Genomic DNA, 19577 nt, shown 5'->3' with positions numbered 1-19577 from the left:
TCGCATGCTTTTCTGGGGAAGCCAAACTTAAATCATCAGAGAGCCAATGCAATTTGGAGAAACAACTGTCCAATCCTCACATTTCCAGATCTGGGAACTGATCTGAAAGGTGAAGGGCCTTGCCCAAGGTCAAGCAGGTGGCGGTTCAGCTAGGGCTGGAAGAGGCCTTTTGGATTCAGCTCCAGAGCTCTGGACACGGCGCTACACAGCCAATCACATCTCCTTTACTCAAGGTACGTAAGTGAAAAGGCATCACGTCTCTTTTTAAACGCACTTGTTTAACGGAGACCAGTTATTGCTAGGTAGAGAGAAGTTGTTGCTGCTCACGACTTATCATCTATGATGTGCTGTTCCGTAAGTCGTGCCCTGGAAGTCACACTTTCTCCGCATCCTCTTCCCGGCGTATCCCGCGGTTACGCAGGTGGCTTCGCAGCGCGCCGGGGCCTTTTGTGACTGGGTGACCAGGCGGAGCCGGGCGGGCCGCAGGCGGTTCGCGACAGCCAATCAGGGCTCAGAGCCCCGGAGCTGCACCAATCAGAGGTTAACGGAGCGTGAGCCAGGGCCAATCGGGGGCTAGAGCCCGAGAACAGGGAGAGCGGCGGGACGCGGTCAATCAGAGCGGAGGACGAGGCCCAATCGGCAGCCTTCAGACGTGAGTCGCGGGCGGGCCGGGGGCGCCCGGGGGCGGGGCCTGTCCGCGCGGCCGCAAGGTGGGCTCCGCGAAGAGCGAGCGGGGTAAGGATCGCGGACCGTCCGGGCCGGGGTGGGGCTGGGCGCGCGGCGGGGGCGCGGGGTCACGGGATGCGTCCGGAGCGACACTCGGAGCTGCGTGATGTCGCGGGGAGAGGCGAGGGGCCGAGTCCCGGGCTGGGGAGGTGGCCACTCAGGCCGGAGGGGTCGGGGGAGGAGGAGACCCTGTTGCCATGGCGACGCAGGTGCGCAGACGGGAGACCCTTCTCACCCTCGGATCTTGCAGCCCGTGGACACCCGGGCTCCAAGCGTCCTCCATCCTCCCCGCGACCCGAGCAAAAATAACCCGCTTTAGCCAGCAGCCTCTGCGCCCCCACAGCCTAGCTCCCCGCCGCCCCCTCCCTCCCGCCGGCCTGTCGCGGGCAGAGGGATTAAGCTCGCCCTGCTGCTCTTGGTTAACAAACAGCAGGCCTTTGCGGTTTGACCACCTGGACCAGTTCGCCGAGTGGCCACAGCTGGGGTCCAGCGCGGGCGCCTCGTTCCGGGGACTGGCATTAGAGATGCCACCGCCTGAGGGACCTGGGGGATCCCCCAGAGGGATTTTTTTTTTAAAGGCATCTAATATAGAGCCTTGTGCTTAACAAGGACTTACGAGAATGGGGTCTGACCGAGTAAATAAAGACCACAAGGACAGCTCCATTCCATGGATCAGCGCTGTCCAGTAGACCCACATGCTATGTAATTTTACATGTTCTATTAACCACATTAGAATGTTACAGCTTGTATTTATCCAGTATATCCAAAATATCAATATTAAATTTATGTTAAATTAGTAATTGATCTAATTGATATTAAATTATTGGTAAACTGTCTTAATTTTTTAAAAATTTCTTTTGTATTGGCTATAACTAATTAACAATGTTGTGACAGTTTCAGGTGAACAGTGAAGGGTCTCAGTCATACATATACATGTTTCCGTTCTCCCCCAAATTCCCCTCCCAACCCGGCTGCCACATAACATTGAGCAGAGTTCCATGTACTGTATAGTAGGTCCTTGTTGGTTATCCTTTTAAATATAGCAGTGTGTACAGTGTCCACCCCAGACTCCCTGTCCTTCCCCCAACCTGTTCCCGCCAACAACCCTAAGTTTATTGTCTAAGTCGGTGAGTCAGTCTTTAAACACAATGCTTTTCCATATAAAGCCTTCAAAATCTGGTGTGTGTCTTCTATTCACATCTCAGTTTGGACCAGATTTCACATTTCAGATGCTCAATGGCCCCGTTTGGCCAATGGCTACCAAATGAGATGACGCAAACATAACCATTTCTTATATGTGAGTTGTTGCCACATACAGGGAACACCTCCATGTTCTTTGAAGCCTTCTGGTATGCAAGGAGATGGTGCTGTACAAGGAGGCAACAGAAACATGAGGCAAGGTCTCTTTTTCTCCAGGAGCTCCCAGTCCACTTGAGAAAGTAGACACTCAAAAATTAAGTCGAATTTTAAATTAATATGATTCAGGCAGTATTAAAGATAACTGTACAGTATATAATTAACTGACAAATGAGATGGCTATTAATTACCCTTGGGGATCCTACGGAGGGACACTTTTGGCTCCTGCAGTGGTGGAAGATTGAGTCTAGTCTTAAAAGATGGGTAGGAAAGCTTGGGCTACTGGACGGATACGGAGGGGGCTTTGGTTGACTGCAATTGACCATAGCTTCTCTTATTTTTTTAGGGCTGAGCATCTGCAGAGGCTTTCAGACTGAAAAAGACTCTCTTCACTCACTGACAGTCTCCACCATGATTCACAGTCTTTTCTTGATCAACTCCTCTGGGGATATTTTCCTGGAGAAACACTGGAAGAGTGTGGTTAGCCGTTCCGTTTGTGATTACTTTTTCGAGGCACAAGAGCGAGCGACGGAGGCCGAAAACGTCCCTCCGGTTATCCCCACCCCGCACCACTATCTCTTAAGTGTCTACCGTCACAAGATCTTTTTTGTGGCTGTGATCCAGACGGAGGTGCCGCCTCTGTTTGTCATCGAGTTCCTCCACCGGGTTGTGGACACGTTTCAGGTGCGTGAATGTGAGGAGGTTCATCCGTGGACCTTATGAAGTGTCTTTGTAGCTTTGTTTCCATGGTTTTCAGCCTCAGTTAAAGAACTAAAAGGGCTTCCTTGTTAGCTCAGTTGGTAACAAATCTGCCTGCAACACAGGAGACCCCAGTTCGATTCCTGGGTCGGGAACATCCCCTGGAGAAGGGATAGGCTACCCACTCCGGTATTCTTGGGCTTCCCTTGTGGCTCAGCTAGTAAAGAATCTGCCTGCAATGCAGGAGACCTGGGTTCTATCCCTGGGTCAGGAAGATCCCCTGGAGAAGGAAGAGGCTCCCCACTCCAGTATTCTTGGGCTTCCCTTGTGGCTCAGCTAGTAAAGAATCTGCCTGCAATGCAGAAGATCTGGGTTCTATCCCTGGGTTGGGAAGATCCCCTGGAGAAGGAAGAGGCTCCCCACTCCAGTATTCTGGCCTGGAGAATGCCATGAACTGTATAGTCCATGGGGTCGCAAAGAGTCGCACATGACTGAGCAACTTTCACTTTAAGGAACTAAAAAAGAAATCACGACTCTGACATTGCTCACTTCCTCTCCCATCTGATAAGATTCTTGTTTCTGTTTATTGAATGGGTTGTATCTTGAATGACAGACTGCACAGTTTTGAACCTGTGGCCTGAGACAGCCACTCTACTTAGTATGACTATGAAGTCGTTTCAGTTCTAGAGACTGGAATTGTCCTACGTTTTGTTCACAAAGCTAAGGAGTTTCCATTTTTTTAAGGCTTTTGTCAGGTTGGTTTCTCTCTCTCCCTTGGTTCTTGTCTCATCATAACAAAGATTTGGAATGGTGGGTTAATTATACCTCAAGCAGGCAGGATTTCTCAGCTCTTGTCTTGTCATAGCAAGGATTCGAAACAACAGACTAGCTTCAGCTCAGTGGCAGCTGAAGAAGACAGAACTTTTATTAAACCGACAGCAGAGATAGTATACTGAGATGTGGGAACAGACCAGCCCCAAAGGAGAGGCTTGATTTTTTAATTTTTATGGCAGACTTGATGTTAACCATTGTTAACAGCATTGCTTTGAGTTGCATCAAAAACTGATGGGTGTGGAAAGATATTTTTTTAAACTGGAAGAACCTAAATAATGCTTGTTTCATTCTTCCTGGCAGGCTAATTTGGGAACTCACCCTTCAGCTTGAGTTTGTGCTCATCCACAGCATATGAGTACCAGAGATGGGCCCTGTTGCAAGCTTAGCACTTCTGTAAAATTTAAGGGCTACATTCTCCAAGATGCAGTTTTCACTTGGAGTTTTTCCTTCAGGAATAGATTTGGAGATCCTGGAGGCATGGGGGGCTGGTTGTGCCAGGATGTCAGCACCTGTTACGGGACAGGATTTCAGGCGGCCTAGACCCTGGATTCCGACAGTGGCATCCTCTCCCTAAAAGAATTGCTCCAGCTCTCACGGTTGTGGTTATTTGCATAACTCAACGATCCATGAGAATCAAGGGTCCTCTGGTTTAACTTCTGTGTCATGTGAAGTCTGGAATTAGTCACATGAATACAGACATTGTGGGGTTGGAGGGGAGAAGGAGGACCCAGACCTTCTGATAAACATTAAAAAGCAAGTCAAAAAGAGTCCTTTCATTTGCTCTTATAAATATATGTCATGTGTTTGGAACAGCTTTCATCTCCAAAGAATGGGCATATATTTAAGTTTTTCCCCCACAGTCTTTCTGGTAGTGCTCTTCTGGGATTCCAGTGGCATATCGGCTCCTTCACACGGTGAGAACCTGAGAATTATAAATCCCAGTACGTGGAAGATGCAGAAGAACCCAGCAGTTATGATCTTCAGCTGCTCAAGCCTGGGCCTTGTTAGGATTTCCACACGGGATATTTCACCCCATTAACCATTGCTCTGTATCTCCATAGTGATGTTATGTAACTTATTACAAGAGAGGAAGTGAAGAAAGTTGTTTAATCTACTTGGAACCACAGAGGAATCAGGGTAAACAGTGAAGTGGCTGCTTTAGAAGCCTGGGACTTCACAGCTTGCCAGTGTGGAAGAATTTGTTAGAAGTCTTTAAATGGATGCATCCTGATTTGAATGTCTTATGTGACGTGTATTCTCTGGCTTCTGTTCTTTCTCTGGTGCTGGGCTGTGACGGAGGAACCCCACTGTGGAAGCACACACGCGTTGCTGTAGTACTGTCCCCTTCCAGCTGCTGACTGATAAAATCACATTCTCCTTGATTTAGAAAATCAAGGGAGGTGTTTTTAAAATCTTATTTTATTGATGTATAGTTGATTGCAGCATCATGTTAATTTCTGCTGTATAACAAAGTGATTCAGTTATTTATATATATATGGGGCTTCCCTGGTGGCTCAGATGGTAAAGCATCTGCCTGCAGTGCAGGAGACCCGGGTTCGATTCCTGAGTTGGGAAGATCCCCTGGAGAAGGAAATGGCAATCCACTCCAGTAATCTTGCCTGGAAAATCCCATGGACCCAGAGGGGCCTGACAGGCTACAGTCCATGGGGTCGCAAAGAGTCGCACACGACTGAGCGACTTCACTTCACTTCATATATATATATGCACATTTTTCATAGTTTTCCACTATGGTTTATCATATTGACTATATTAATAGTTCCCTGGGCTGTATAGTAGGACCGTGTTGTTTATCCATTCTCCATACAGTAGTTTGTATCTGCTGATCCCAACCTCCCAATCCATCTCTCCCACACCTCACCTCCCCCCTGGCAACCACAAGTCTGTTCTCTACATCTGTGAATCTGTTTCTGTTTCACAGATAAGTTCCTCTGTGTTGTATTTTAGATTCCACATATAAGTGATGGTTTAGTCACTAAATTGTGTCCGATTCTTGCCACCCCATGGACTGTAATCTACCAGGTTCCTCTCCATGGGATTCTCCAGGCGGGTTGCCATTGCCTTCTCCAGTAGAAGTGCTATCATATGATATTTGTCTTTCTTTGTCTGACTTATTTCACTTAGTATGGTAAGGTCTAGGTCTATCTGTGTGGCTGCAGATGGCCTTATTCTGTTCTTCTTTACACCTCGGTGGTCTTCCACTGTGCAGATGCACCCCACCTTTATCCGGTCATCTGGTGATGGATACTTAGGTTGCATCCGTGTGTCACCCATTGTGAATAGTGCTGCTATAAGCATAGGGGTGCATGTGTCTGTTTGAATTCCAGTTCTGTGTGGGTATATGCCCAGGAATGGGATTGCTGGATCATATGGTAGTTCTGTGTTTACTTTTTAAGGAACCTCCATCCTGTTCTCTGTAGTGGCTATACCAATTTGGCATTCTCACTAACAATGTAGGAGGATTTCCTTTTCTCGAGTGAAGAGTTTTATTTTTCAAAATGAAATCACTCATGAGAAGGAAATGTGTAGCTTTTTTTTCCTCTCTTCAATCTTCATTTTTTAAAGAAAAAATCTTTTTGTTTTAGAAACACGTTCCTGACTCCTAAGTGCTCTTGGATATTGGAATGTGTCTGGGAGTTGACATCATTCTGATGTAATTTAGGTCACCTCTGGCGTCTGTGTTCAGTTTTGGATGTCATCATTTGAGGAGACTATTAGAAAATTAGGACAAATCCAAAGAAATGGCAAGAAAGTGAAACAATCTAGAAACCTTACCGTAGCGTGAACAGTAGCAGGACCAAACGGGGAGTTTGGCCCTGAGAAGGAGAATTGAAGGCAAATGTTGTCTGGGCCCTCTGATCACTGTGGGGCTGTTATGTAACCTTGTTCTGTAAAGCATATCTAGGAAGCAGGTTTCAATTTAGCCAAAGAAAGGACTTTCTAAGGATCAGCACTGCCCATGAATAGAATGGGCTTTGTCAAAAGGGGTGCATTTCCCATCAGTGGATGAATTCTTAGAGGACTCTCTGACCATCTGAGCGGCCCAGCAGCAGAAGCACAGATATTGTCAAGAAGGGCACGCCAGGTGCCTACAGGCCTTTCTCTCTGCATCATTTCATCATGGTGCATCACAGTTTACATAGTGCTTTAGAGTTTACAAAGCACTTTCATACATGTTCTCATTTAATCCATCATGCTTAGTTTTTACAACCCTGTGTGTTCATGCAGGGTATTATCCAGATTATACTACTAGAGAAATCGAGACCTAATTAGTTAGCGTGAATTAATCAAGTAGCTGACAATTAAGATTATTGCCCAGGCATTCTGATTTGGAATTCAGTGCTTTTCCCACAACCCAGATAATTTAGTGACTAAGTTTAGCCTTTTTTAATAAAGGGACCAAGTGTTATTAGAATCCTAGCATCTTAGAAAAAGGATGATCCAAAGAGATTTTCTGGTGTGCTAGCTCACACCCCTCATTTCATCTCTCTCTCAGTTCTCTTTTGCTCCATGAATGTTGAGGAATAGCACAACAGTAAGAGTTAAAAATTTTATTTTGAGGGGCTCCAAAATCACTGCAGATGGTGATTGCAGCCATGAAATTAAAAGACGCTTACTCCTTGGAAGAAAAGTTATGACCAACCTAGATAGCATATTCAAAAGCAGAGACATTACTTTGCCAACAAAGGTCCTAGTCAAGCCTTGTCTAGTCAAGGCTATGGTTTTTCCAGTAGTCATGTATGGATGTGAGTTGGACTGTGAAGAAAGCTGAGCACCGAAGAATTGATGCTTTTGAACTGTGGTGTTGGAGAAGACTCTTGAGAGTCCCTCGGACTGCAAGGAGATCCAACCAGTCCATTCTGAAGGAGATCAGCCCTGGGATTTCTTTGGAGGGAATGATGCTGAAGCTGAAACTCCAGTACTTTGGCCACCTCATGTGAAGAGTTGACTCATTGGAAAAGACTGATGCTGGGAGGGATTGGGGGCAGGAGGAGAAGGGGACGACAGAGGATGAGGTGGCTGGATGGCATCACTGACTCGATGGATGTGAGTCTGAGTGAACTCCGGGAGTTAGTGATGGACAGGGAGGCCTGGCAGGCTGCGATTCATGGGGTTGCAAAGAGTCGGACACGACTGAGCGACTGAACTGAACTGAACTGATAATATTGTATCAGATATTATCATTTCACATAGTTCATTCAAATTCATGTTCAAAACCACGTAATAGTCTAGTCTCAGTTTTGTATTCTTCATATTAGTTGAAGAAACTAACCCAAAGGGATTAAATGACTCATGAAAGAAGTTATTAATGATACTTGCGTTATAATCCAGTCTAGTTTTCTTTCCACCAAACTGGGCTGCCTAAGAGAACCAGGGTTATGCTTCATCCCCTTATTGTAGAAGAAGGTCCCAGAAACGCTGCGTAAACACACGTGGACATTACCCGATAATCTCTGGGCGTGTTCCTTCACCCATCGCAGTCTCTGAGTGATAAATATATACGTGTATTGTGTTTTCATCAGGATTATTTTGGAGTCTGTTCGGAGCCAGTGATAAAAGACAATGTGGTTGTGGTTTATGAGGTGTTGGAAGAGATGCTTGACAATGGGTTTCCACTGGCTACCGAGTCGAACATCCTCAAAGAGCTGATAAAGCCGCCCACTATCCTTCGAACTGTTGTCAACACCATCACAGGTACGAGAGGGGCCCCGCGGGAGGCGGCCACCATCCTGAGTGTGGCTTAGTCCTCTGTTGTGCCTTGTTTTGAGTGCTTGTTTTGGGGGATCTCAAATGTCCAGGTGCTTTCATTTTGTTCTTTGTAGTCTTTAGTATAACCTAAAATAAAACTTTTGTATGTGTAGAAAATATTTCTGATTTCAATGACAGAATAAACTGTTCTCCTTTTAAAAGGAATTTTCCCTGGGCTTCCCTTATGGCCCAGTGGTTTAAAATGTGCCTTGCAATGCAAGGGACACCGGTCAGACCCCTGGTCTGCGAAGATTCCACAGGCCCTGGAACAGCTAAGACCGTGCCCCAGAACTGCTTCGCCTGTGTGCCCTAGAGCCTGTGGTCTGCAACGAGAAACCCATGCACTGCGAGGAGACCCAGCACAGCCAAAAACTAAAATAACCCAATCGTTAATAGTCGTCAGGTTTCTTCCTGATTGTAGAAGCAGCGCATGATTATTGCAGAAGGTCAGAAATACAGAAAAGCACAAAGAACATGAAATGAGCTCATAATCACTTTTAACATACAGTGTATATATATATTTTTATCTTCTTTGGTGAGATGGATAATGTATGGACAGGTGGAATTTTTTAAAACGAGTTAGGATATTGTTTTACCCATGAAATTTTTATATCAATATGTGGATTACCATCCCTACTGAAACCCAATGCATTATTTAAGCTGCAAGCTATTAGGGAATTTGAGAGACCGAGTTCAGGTTACTTTCAAAACCAAAATAATATGCTGTTTCTCAGGTAACTTTCTTACCTGTATTCTGCCTGAGGAGGCACACCAACTGGGGACAAGTGTTTTAAATGGACTAGGTTACCAAGATAGAATTTGGGAAAACTATAATCTTTATTTTGGAAAACTTCAAGTAAGCATGTAATTAGTGGATGCACAGAAACTTTTAGGGACGTGTTCTCTGGTTATTAGGTAATTGGTTTCATCTAATTACAATATTCATTGTCTCAGGAAGCACCAACGTGGGCGACCAGCTTCCCACTGGGCAGTTGTCCGTGGTACCTTGGCGACGAACGGGGGTGAAATACACCAACAATGAGGCCTATTTTGATGTGATTGAAGAGATTGATGCCATCATTGACAAATCAGGTGGGTGCTTTCAGCCTGTTTACAGGATTGTGAAAACAGAGGCCCCTCTCAGACAGCGCTCGCTAGTTATCAGAATTGTCCCCCATTTAAGGCCATTCATCTAACTTAGTGTCCACTTTGTGTGAAGCATTGTGTATTAGGACTGGACCAAAATATCATGATGTAGATGATGAGATCCTACATGGAGAAACTCTAAAGACTCCAGCCTAACACTGTGGGAGCTAACAAACGTAATACAGTTGCAGATATGAAATCAATATGGTTTTGTACACAAACGTACAGTGTTTTGTACACTGACCTTGTACAGTGATGTTTCTGTACACAAACAACAAACTATCCAAAAAGGGAGCTGAGAAAACAACCCCATTTACAATAGCAACAAAAAGAATAAAATACATAGGAATAAACTTAACCAAAGCAACTTATACCCTGAAAACTGCAAAGTGTTGATGGAGGAAATAGCAAATAAATGGGAAGATGCTATATTTTCATGGATTGGGAGAATCAGTGTTGTTAAAATGTTTGAAATATCCAAAGACATCCGCGTCAGAATCCCAAATACTAGCCACATTAGATCTCAATGGCATTCTTTATAGAAATAGAAAAAACAAAACTCGTATGGAACCACAAAAACCTCAAATCACCAAAGCAGTCTTGAGCAAGAACAAAGCTGGAGACTTCACAATTCTAGATTTCAAAATATATTACAAAATTATGGTAATCAGAACTGTAAGGTGGACTTCCCTAGTGGTCCAGCAGTTAAGAATCCACCTGCCAATGTGGGGGATGTGGGTTCAATCCTTAGTCCCGGAAGGTCCCACTTGCTAAGGGGCAGCTAAGCCCTCAAGCCACAGCTGCTGAGCCCGCGTGCCACAGGTACTGAAGCCTGCACGCCGGGAGCCTGTGCTCCACAGCAAGGGAAGCCACTGTGAGAAGAGGCCCAGGCAGCGTAACTGGAGAGGAGCCCCCGCTCGCCACAACTAGAGGAAGCCTGCATGCAGCAGTGAGGACCCAGCGCAGCCAAAGCTAACAAGCAAACATTTAAAAAACAACTGTAGGTAAGGTCATAAAAGTAGACATGTACACCAGTGAGGCGGAGTAGGAGACTCGGCAATAAATCTGCCAACTGGTCTTCAGAAAGCGTGCCAAGCACATGCGATGGGGAAAGGCTAGTCTCTGCAGGGGGTGGTGTTGGGAAAATTGGATGTTCACATATAGAAGAATAAAATCACCCTTAATCTCACACCACCCACAAAATCCAGCTCACAACGTATTAAGGACCTAAATGTAAGACCTGGAACCATAAAACCTACTAGTAGAAAATAGGAACAGAGCTTCTTGACACTGATCTGGGCAGTGGTGTTTTTTTTTTTTTTCAAGATATGATACCAAAGCAAAGGCTTCAAAAGGAAAAATAGACCAATAGCATTGTATCAAAATAAAAGCCTCCATACAAGAAAGGAACCAGTCAGAGGAAAAAGACAGCGTGCAAATGAGAGGAAATGTATGCAAATTATATATCTGATAAGAGGTTAATATCCAAAATACATGAGAAACTTATATAGTTCAATAGCAAAAAAAAAAGACCCAGATAATCTCACTAAAAAAGTGAGCATAGGATCTGAAAGCGGCACTAGTGGTAAAGAACCTGCCTGCCAGTGCAGGAGAGACTTAAGAGACGTGGGTTCAATCCCTGGATTGGGAAGATCCCCTGGAGAAGGACGTGGCAACCCACTCGTGTTCTTGCCTGGAGAAGCCCCATGGACAGGGGAGCCTGGCGGGCTGCAGTCCTTGGGGTCGCAGAGTCGGACACGACTGAAGCGACTTAGCACACAAAGGATCCAAAGAGACGCACTTCAGGAAAGCCTACGAATGGCCAGCAGGTAAACGAAAATGTGCTCAGTGTCATTGGGGAAAAGCGAGTCAGAACCACAGTGAGGAATCACTCGCACCTCATATCAAAAAGACAAAAGACATAACAGGTGCTGGCAGTGGTGTGGAGAAAGGGGAGCCCTATGCACTTGCTGGGGGAAATGTAAACTGGTGCAGCCCCCGTGGAAGCAGTATGGAGGCGCCTCAAGAAACCGAAACTCCCTAGTGACCCAGCAGTCCCACTCCTGGGCCTAGACCCAGCGGAAATGGAGTTAGTATCTCCAAGAGGCGTCCGCACCCCCGTGTTCACAGCGGCATTGTTGGCAGCAGCCAAGGCGTGGGAACAAACCAAGTGTCTGCTGATGGCTGATGGATAAGGAAGACGTGCGGCAGACACCCTCACACACAGGAACGTCACTCGGCTGTGTGAAGAAGTAAATCCTGCCGTGTGTGAACACACGGGTGAACCTGGGGGACATGGTGCTGGGTGAAGGAAGCCGGACGCAGGAAGATAAACGTGGCGTGATCGCACGTAGAAAAACCTGATGTGGACCAGTGCCGGGCTCACCTTATATGTGGAATCTGCAACAGTCAGGTCTGCAGAAGCAGAGAGTAGAAGGTGGTTACCAGGAGTCGGGAGGACAGGAGTGGGGAGAGGTTGGTGAGAGGTGCCAAGCTTCAGTTCTGCATGATGAAGAAGTTCTGGAGATTGACCACGCAGCACGGTGACTGCCGCAGTGTACTTTCTTTTCCATGTTATTGAGTGTAACTGACAAACTTGTAAGGTATTTGGAATGTTGATTATGGTGATTTGATCTACATGTACCTTGTGAAAGGATTCCCCCCCGACCCCAGCTAGTTAAATTATCACATCTGCCACCTCACAGGTATATCATCTACTTGAAATTTACTAAAAGGGAAAGTTTTAAGGGCTCTCACCACAAAAACCTAACTAACTGTGTGAGGTGATGGACGTGTTAGTCAGCTTCATCATGGTGATCACTTCCCAGGGTGTATGTGTTTTAATACACAGTTTTTATTTGTTGACTATACCTCAACAACGCTGAAGAAAAGCCTTGGAAAAACATGATATAGACCCATGCTGGGCTCACATTTTCAGTGGTTTTTATCCTCTCAAGTGAAAAAGTAACAAACTGATCTCTTGTTGATGAGATGTCCTTTTGGAAGTATTTGACTCTCAGTTGTCGGGGCAGAACGGAAGTTTAATCACTGAAATTCCGAGTCGTCTTCTTTTCTATCCATTCAGAGAGGTTAACACAACTACAAGTGCTTAGAGTGTGGGAATTTATAGAAAGTTCTCTTCACATGAGCGAACTCATTTATCTAGCAAGTGCTTACGGAGAATCCACGGTGCTGTAGCTGAGCACCAGGCAGTGGGCATGTGATGGTGACGAAGACGGGGCCTGTGGCTGCAGGAAGCGTCCTGAAAGTCTAGTGAGGGGGCGAGAAAGGGGAAAAGAGAGGTCTCCTCCCACCCAGACCTAAGTATAAAGCTCACACATGCTTCATCAATAGAATGAGTAGGAGTCAGTACAGGCTGCACGGATCTGGTAGCAAAGCAGGTGCAAACACTCTTAAGAAGAGTGAAATATTGCTGGAAAATTACGTAGCTCAGGATGACTGGACTGAGACGCATAAAGAAAGAAAAGTAACTGATGAGGCTTTAAAACCAAGTAAGCACAGCAGCTTTTCATATTATCCCCAGACTGGAAAGGTCCCAAATGTCTATCAGCAACAGAAAAGATGAACAAGTTTCAGTGTGATCATACCAGAAGGAGAAGAGCAGGAAAACCAGAAAATAGGAAGGGTTAGGAGAAAGGAACACTTGAAAGAAAGAAGTGGTTGCAGGGGCTGCAGGAGAGAGAGCCTGTGAACTGAAGACAAAAGTGTCAGTTCTATTTGGCATCAGAGCTCCTTGGGGGGCCTGTGAAGTGAATATACTGTCCATGGCATTCTCCAGGCCAGAATACTGGAGTTGGTCGCCTTTCCCTTCTCCAGGGGATCTTCTCAACCCAGGGATCGGACCCAGACCTCCCACATTGCAGGCGGATTCCTTAACCAGCCAAGCCACACGGGAGGCCCTTGGTGCCTGCAGGGAGAGCAGTTCCTGATGTGAATCCAGTGTTCCGAACCCTTGGTCAAGATAGCGATGTTGTGTTTGATCCCGGCACTAGATAGCTCCTCCAGGCTAACAGTCTCACCAGTCTTTATCCCCGTTGCTTCATCAGAGTGTCTTGTGTTTGCTGTGCAGTTGATAAAGGTTTGCGAGGACAGGTGGACTGGGTAGATGATTCAGATGGATGGATGGACAGAAGGAAGGAAGAACGGGCGGGGAGGAGGAAGGAAGGAAGGAAATGGGATGGGAGGGGAAGAGAGCGCTAAGGAGGGAGGAAGGAGTTAAGTTCGTTGGGAAGGACAGAGCGGGTCTCACCTTCTTCCTGTCTCATCCCGTCTCAGGGTCCACTATCACTGCCGAGATCCAGGGGGTGATTGACGCCTGCGTCAAGCTGACCGGAATGCCTGACCTGACACTTTCCTTCATGGTAAAATCCTGGGCCAGAGATCTAGTCCTTGGGAAGTTAGATGCTTCTGGAAAGACAGAGCGGCGGGAGGGGATGGAACCGGAAGGGATGGTCAGGGCCAGCCACAACGCTCACGGGCGGCCTCGAATGTCCAGAGTAACAACAGAATGTGTGCATGTGTTTTCGTGAAAGCAGCACCTAAGTTACTTTCCTGAAAGATGCGTGGTTCTAATTCCCACCTGTGGCTGTTGGTTGATGTCGCCCAGAACCCCAGGCTGCTGGACGATGTCAGCTTCCACCCCTGCGTCCGCTTCAAGCGCTGGGAGTCCGAGCGCATCCTCTCCTTCATCCCCCCCGACGGCAACTTCCGCCTGCTGTCCTACCACGTCAGCGCGCAGAAGTAAGCGGCTCACGAACCTGGGGGCGGAGTGCGTGCGTGCGTGTGTGTGCGTGTGTGTGTGTGTGTGTGTGTGTGTGTGTGTTTGGACACAGTATCCGCAGCGATGAAGAACTCAGGCTCTGGAGTTACCTGGGCTCCAGGTAACTAATCAGGTAAGCTCGGGTGAGTTGTTTATCCTTCCCCGCGTCTGTTTTATCTAGGAAAGCTGAAGTAGTGAAAGTAACACGTGATGAAGTAAGGGGCTTCCCTGCTGGCTCAGTGGGAAAGAATCTACCTGCTAATGCAGGAGACGCGGGTTCAATCCATGGGTCCGGAAGACCCCCTGGAGAAGGAAATGGCCACCCACTCCAGCATTCTTGCCTGGGAAATCCTATGGACAGAGGAGCCTGGCAGGCTACAGCCCACGGGGTCACAAAAGAGTCGGACACGACTGAGCGACTAAACATCAACAGTAAAGTAATAAGTAACTTGAAAATAATAAAGGTGCCTTGTTATGAGGGTTAAATAAGAAACTCTAAATAGTGGCTTCCGCACAAAGTAAGTGCTCATTATGTTTGCTGCCGTTAGTTTTGTTATTGTTGTGTGCCTAAACAGGAATGCTTTTTCCTCAGATTGGAATCTGAGAACACACCTGTATTTCAGTCCCTTTCACCCCAAAAAAGCAGTGAATGGTACTCTGAAGAGCCATACGATTCAGTGATTTGGGGTCTTAACCATTCTCTTTACTATGGACTCAGTTCTTTTGAGGGGAGGCGTAGAGAAGATGTGTAGATTGAAGAGAGCCTTGGACCTCTCAGCCACTGAGGCCTTCCTGTGGGATTCGGAATACATAATTTGGGGAAATATCTGAGTGCTTGAGAGCAGAGGCTCTGGAATCAGACTGCCCGTACTTAAGCCCCACCTGCAGTACTGATGATACATGACCTTGGCAAGTTATTGAATAGTTAACCTCAGTAAAGTGTAAGGACATCAGTATTAATGACATCAGGACAGAAGCAATGCCTGCCTCATACTTATGGGGGGGATTAAATGAGTAATCAAGGGAAAACCTGTAGGGTCGTGCTGGCCCCAGGAAATAGTACTCCACAGATGCCAAGGATGGTTGCAACTTTAGTATCACCCTGCAGTTTCTCTGTCAGATCACACCGACCCCATCCTTAGGGGTTTTTGTAAGGATCAAAGTCAAGTTAAAAGCACTCTCACAAATTTGTAAAAGCCCCATGAGGTATGAATGTTACTTTCCCAAGTGCGGATAATTATCGGTCACATGCAAAACGGTAAAGCATGGAAATGTGATTTCTGTTTGCTGCGCCTGTTCCTCAGAGTCCACCGAGTCCGCTCTTTGGTTTTGTTGATTTCATTCTGAGTCGTTAGAAGAGTTAGTTGACTTACTAATCAACATCTTAGATTTACAGAAAGGAAACGATCAAAGACGTCTAGAGGGTTTTTCTCTGCATACTCTGTAAGACAAAGACGGAGGTGAGGGAGGAAAAGCTGCCATCAGAACAGAAAAGCGAGAAGTGGCCGTTTTTCCGATACATTGACGATGTGGGCTTTTTGTCTCCTCTCTTTTCCAGCCTGGTGGCGATTCCAGTGTACGTTAAACATAACATCAGCTTCCGGGACAGTAGCTCACTCGGCCGCTTTGAAATAACGGTGGGGCCTAAGCAGACCATGGGGAAGACCATAGAGGGGGTGACCGTCACCAGCCAGATGCCCAGAGGCGTCCTGAACATGAGCCTCACACCGTCTCAGGGGACACACACGTTTGACCCAGTCACCAAGGTAGGAGAATACACAGGAGGTTCGAGTAGCCCGTGTTCGAAATAGCAGGAGCTCTGCAACACTCCTTTCTGTCTTGTGGAAAGGCGAGCTTGACCAGAGGGATGTGGTTGAGGACACCGAGATAATTCACAGGAACAAGTAGCGTTCTCTTCTGAGAAACCCCCAGGAGGTCATAAGAACACAGTGAGCTCAGGCGTCCCAGGTGCAGTTTCCACCATAACTTCCTTCTTTTCTCTCTCTTTGGAGATGCTCTCTTGGGATGTAGGAAAAATAAATCCCCAGAAGCTCCCAAGTTTGAAGGGAACCATGAGTCTCCAGGCCGGAGCTTCCAAACCGGATGAGAACCCCACGATCAACCTGCAGTTTAAGATCCAGCAGCTGGCCATTTCTGGTGAGTGACGCCCAGCTCAGGGTTGGGGGAAGGCAGGGGCCCAAGGCGGTGATGTCACAAAGGCCCCCTGGCCACTCCCTGTCCACAGAGTTGGGTTTCGTTAGCTGATATGTGATCTTTAGTCAGATCTTTCCCAGCCCATTTCTGGAGGAACTCTGTGACCCTCCATCAGTATTGGAGATGAAAGTGCTCATGAGCCATTGTTGAGTCACCCTGGGGGCACTGGTTGGGGCATCCCAGAGTCTTCAGTACGGGGATGTATCTGCATTCTCAGCTGGTGAGTGAAAAGAATTCCCTCCTTTCCCCCAATTTCAGAAGATTTCATGTGTGCTGTGATCATGTAGAACACTCAGCTGACCTGAGTTATCGACTGTAGTTTACACCCCACCACCCAGGGGGATATCAAGACTTGTTACCTCTGCAGGTGTCTACTACGTGCCAGGCACTAATTTAAGCTCTTCTCATCTATTTTCTTATTTAATTCTTAGAATGACCCTTTTGGATGGATAGGAGATGGCTTCACCTTTATATGAAGTTCTTGTTTTCTTTGCCAACGGACCACATCTAGTTTAAGTGATCAGAATTCATTTAAACGATAAGCTCTTTTCATCTTAAAATGCTTAATAAACTTTAAAGCTCTGAATAGTATAAAATGTTCTTTTCTTAGTCCAGTGAGAATATTTAAGAAGCACTGAAGAATTAATTCATCACTTGTCATCATTAGTTTATTCACTCAGTTATACCTTTATTTGATTATGGATTTCTTAATTCTGTTATTATGAATTCATATGTTCAACCCCATAACTTTGAGAAAAATCTGGAGTGGTCTTATTTTTCCTTACCGTCATTTCAGCCTGCATATAACTTTCTGCCCTTTGCACCACAGGGACAGATCTCATTGGCTGGCTTTTTATTGGAGCAGGTTTTTATTTTCAGCCTATGTTCCAGGGGTGAAGAACCTGTCAGCTGTGTTTAAGTGACATAATTAAGTGTAGGTTCCCAGGTAGCGGAATGGTAAAGAATCGGCCTGCGATACCGGAGATGCAGGAGACTCGGGTTCGATCCCTGGGTTAGAAAGATCTCTTGGAGAAGGAAATGGAAACCCACTCCAGTATTCTTGCCTGGAGAATCCCATGGAGAGAGGAGCCTGGCGGGCTACGGTCCAAAGGACCCATAGCATCCCAAAGAGTAGGACACAACTGAGCGACTGAACACACACACATTTTTCCGGTTCACGGTTACAGCTTTCTCCAGCCCTTGGAGCTCTTTGAGTTGACATGAATTAACCAGTTATGCTACCTGCTTCTTTGGAATAATGCTTACCTTCCTTCCTTGCAGGCCTCAAAGTGAATCGTCTGGATATGTATGGAGAGAAGTACAAACCCTTCAAGGGCATAAAGTACATGACCAAAGCTGGGAAGTTCCAAGTTCGAACCTGAAGCGAGAATTTCGCAAAGCAGACGGTCATGAACACTTTTTCATTTCTTAACCTGTCTAGAAGTAAAACCTATCAGCCTGTCTCGTAGGTCTGTGCCCCCTCTGGACCACAGGCTCCCGTTTTCCTTAGCCGTCAGCACCGTGGAGTGAATCCAGGGAGACAGGGTCGCCGGGGGCCGGGGCAGGACCCACCCACCAGCATCTCCAACCCAGTTCTCAGAGCAGAGGCGTGGGTCGCAGCGGGAGGTGCCTGACCGCGTGTGAAAAAGACCAGCATTTGTTACTCGTTCGGCTGTAATTTTCTTCAGCCAAGGGAAGACTTCTTTGTTTTTTTTTAACCCCAGGGAGAAAAGAATTAGAGCACGCACTTGGAAGGAAACGAATGTTAGTGGAGGAAGGTTTCTTGGAAGGCATGGAGTGTATGCACCCCCATTAAAGTTAAGAGAGAGGGGCACCCATCTCCACCCCAGGAGGGGCTGCGAGGTACCGAGTGGAGTGAGTTTCCTTCTGAGCCCTCTGTTTGTATACAGGCATAAAGATCTGTACTTCTAGAAGCGAACTGGAAGCTTCTTTAGTTGGATCCCCCTGCTGACACGGAAGCCCCAGCGGGATGAGACCTTTCCCTCAGAGGCTGGGACGCCACTCCCACCAGCTTGCAGAGGCTGAGGGCCACCTGCCCGCAGCACCGGGCCGCCCTCTCCGGGGAGAGGGTGCCCTGCCCGCTCCCTCGGGGGCGGTGGTCCCAAATAGCTCTTTCCTTGAGCCCCCCGCACAAACAGCTCCACTCCTTCACAGAATTGCCGCTCCCTGAAAAGAGTTTCAGAGAAGCCAGCCCCGTCGGCCCCAGGGCGGCAGGCTGTGTGAGCCACCCCCGAGGCCCAGCGGCTCCTCATCTGTGTCTGGCTCCTCGTCCATGTCTGTCGGGGGCTCCCTGGGGGCTGGAGCCTGAACCTCCCTTCGGCATGCTTTCCCGCGGTCACTCTCAGCCAGACGCTGACAGGAGCGGCCAGTCCTGGGGGCCTTCCAGCAACGACATTTCTTCAGAGTCTCTTCTGTACCCCCACTGTATAATCTATTTATTAGCAACATATATCGACTAGTCCATGTTTGTTTTTAAGACCCCGCCCCCAGATCCCTTCAGTCATGGAATAAAACCGATGTTGTAGGAAGGTGGGTCCTGTTGAGCATGTGCGGCCCAGTTCAGGAAACACGGCAGCTGAAGGTTGTCTGCAGGCCTCTATAGCGGGAGGCTTTCCATTCAGCTCAGTGTGCCCATCACCCATTCCAGTATTTATAGATCAGACAGGTATTTTTAAATTATAGTTTATGATGCGATACTGTGCTCTGTTCTGTGCATGGAGAGAAATGAAGACCTTGTGGTCTCCAAACCCTGTAATTTTTCTCTAATGCCCTGTTTCCAAGTACTTAGGTAGTGTGCTTTTGTTTTTTTTTCTATAGTTTTTTCTTCCTACTTCCTGGATTTGTTTTTTTGCTGCAGAATAATGCTGCTTTGTGGTTTTGCTCCGGGGTCCGTTGTGCTGTGTCTCATAGCCAGTCACTCCAAAATTTGTCCTGGATCCAAGATCCCATTCCTAGAATAACGGAACTGCTACTGCTGAGGGCTCTGGAGGATTTCAGGGTTCCCTGGGTCACAGGAGACAACCCATCTTGGTCC

The 19577-nt window shown here is 47.0% G+C and overlaps 1 protein-coding gene across 1 annotated transcript; it reads left to right on the top strand.

Annotated features, from left to right (window-relative positions):
• The first annotated feature begins 704 nt into the window (after positions 1 to 704).
• AP3M2 (adaptor related protein complex 3 subunit mu 2) lies at positions 705 to 18372 on the top strand. The gene is made up of 9 exons (XM_068971236.1): positions 705 to 735; positions 2429 to 2766; positions 8157 to 8328; positions 9337 to 9474; positions 13825 to 13910; positions 14156 to 14289; positions 15867 to 16074; positions 16321 to 16465; positions 17804 to 18372. The coding sequence occupies exons 2-9, from the start codon at positions 2494 to 2496 to the stop codon at positions 17902 to 17904; spliced, it is 1257 nt and encodes a 418-aa protein (XP_068827337.1). The 5' UTR covers positions 705 to 735; positions 2429 to 2493; the 3' UTR covers positions 17905 to 18372.
• Positions 18373 to 19577: the final 1205 nt, after the last annotated feature.

This window comes from Capricornis sumatraensis, chromosome 4, assembly GCF_032405125.1.
Source record: "Capricornis sumatraensis isolate serow.1 chromosome 4, serow.2, whole genome shotgun sequence".
NCBI classification, from domain to species: domain Eukaryota; kingdom Metazoa; phylum Chordata; class Mammalia; order Artiodactyla; family Bovidae; genus Capricornis; species Capricornis sumatraensis.
Note: the sequence above shows the minus strand (reverse complement) of the source record. Positions and strands in the feature narration are given on the sequence as shown.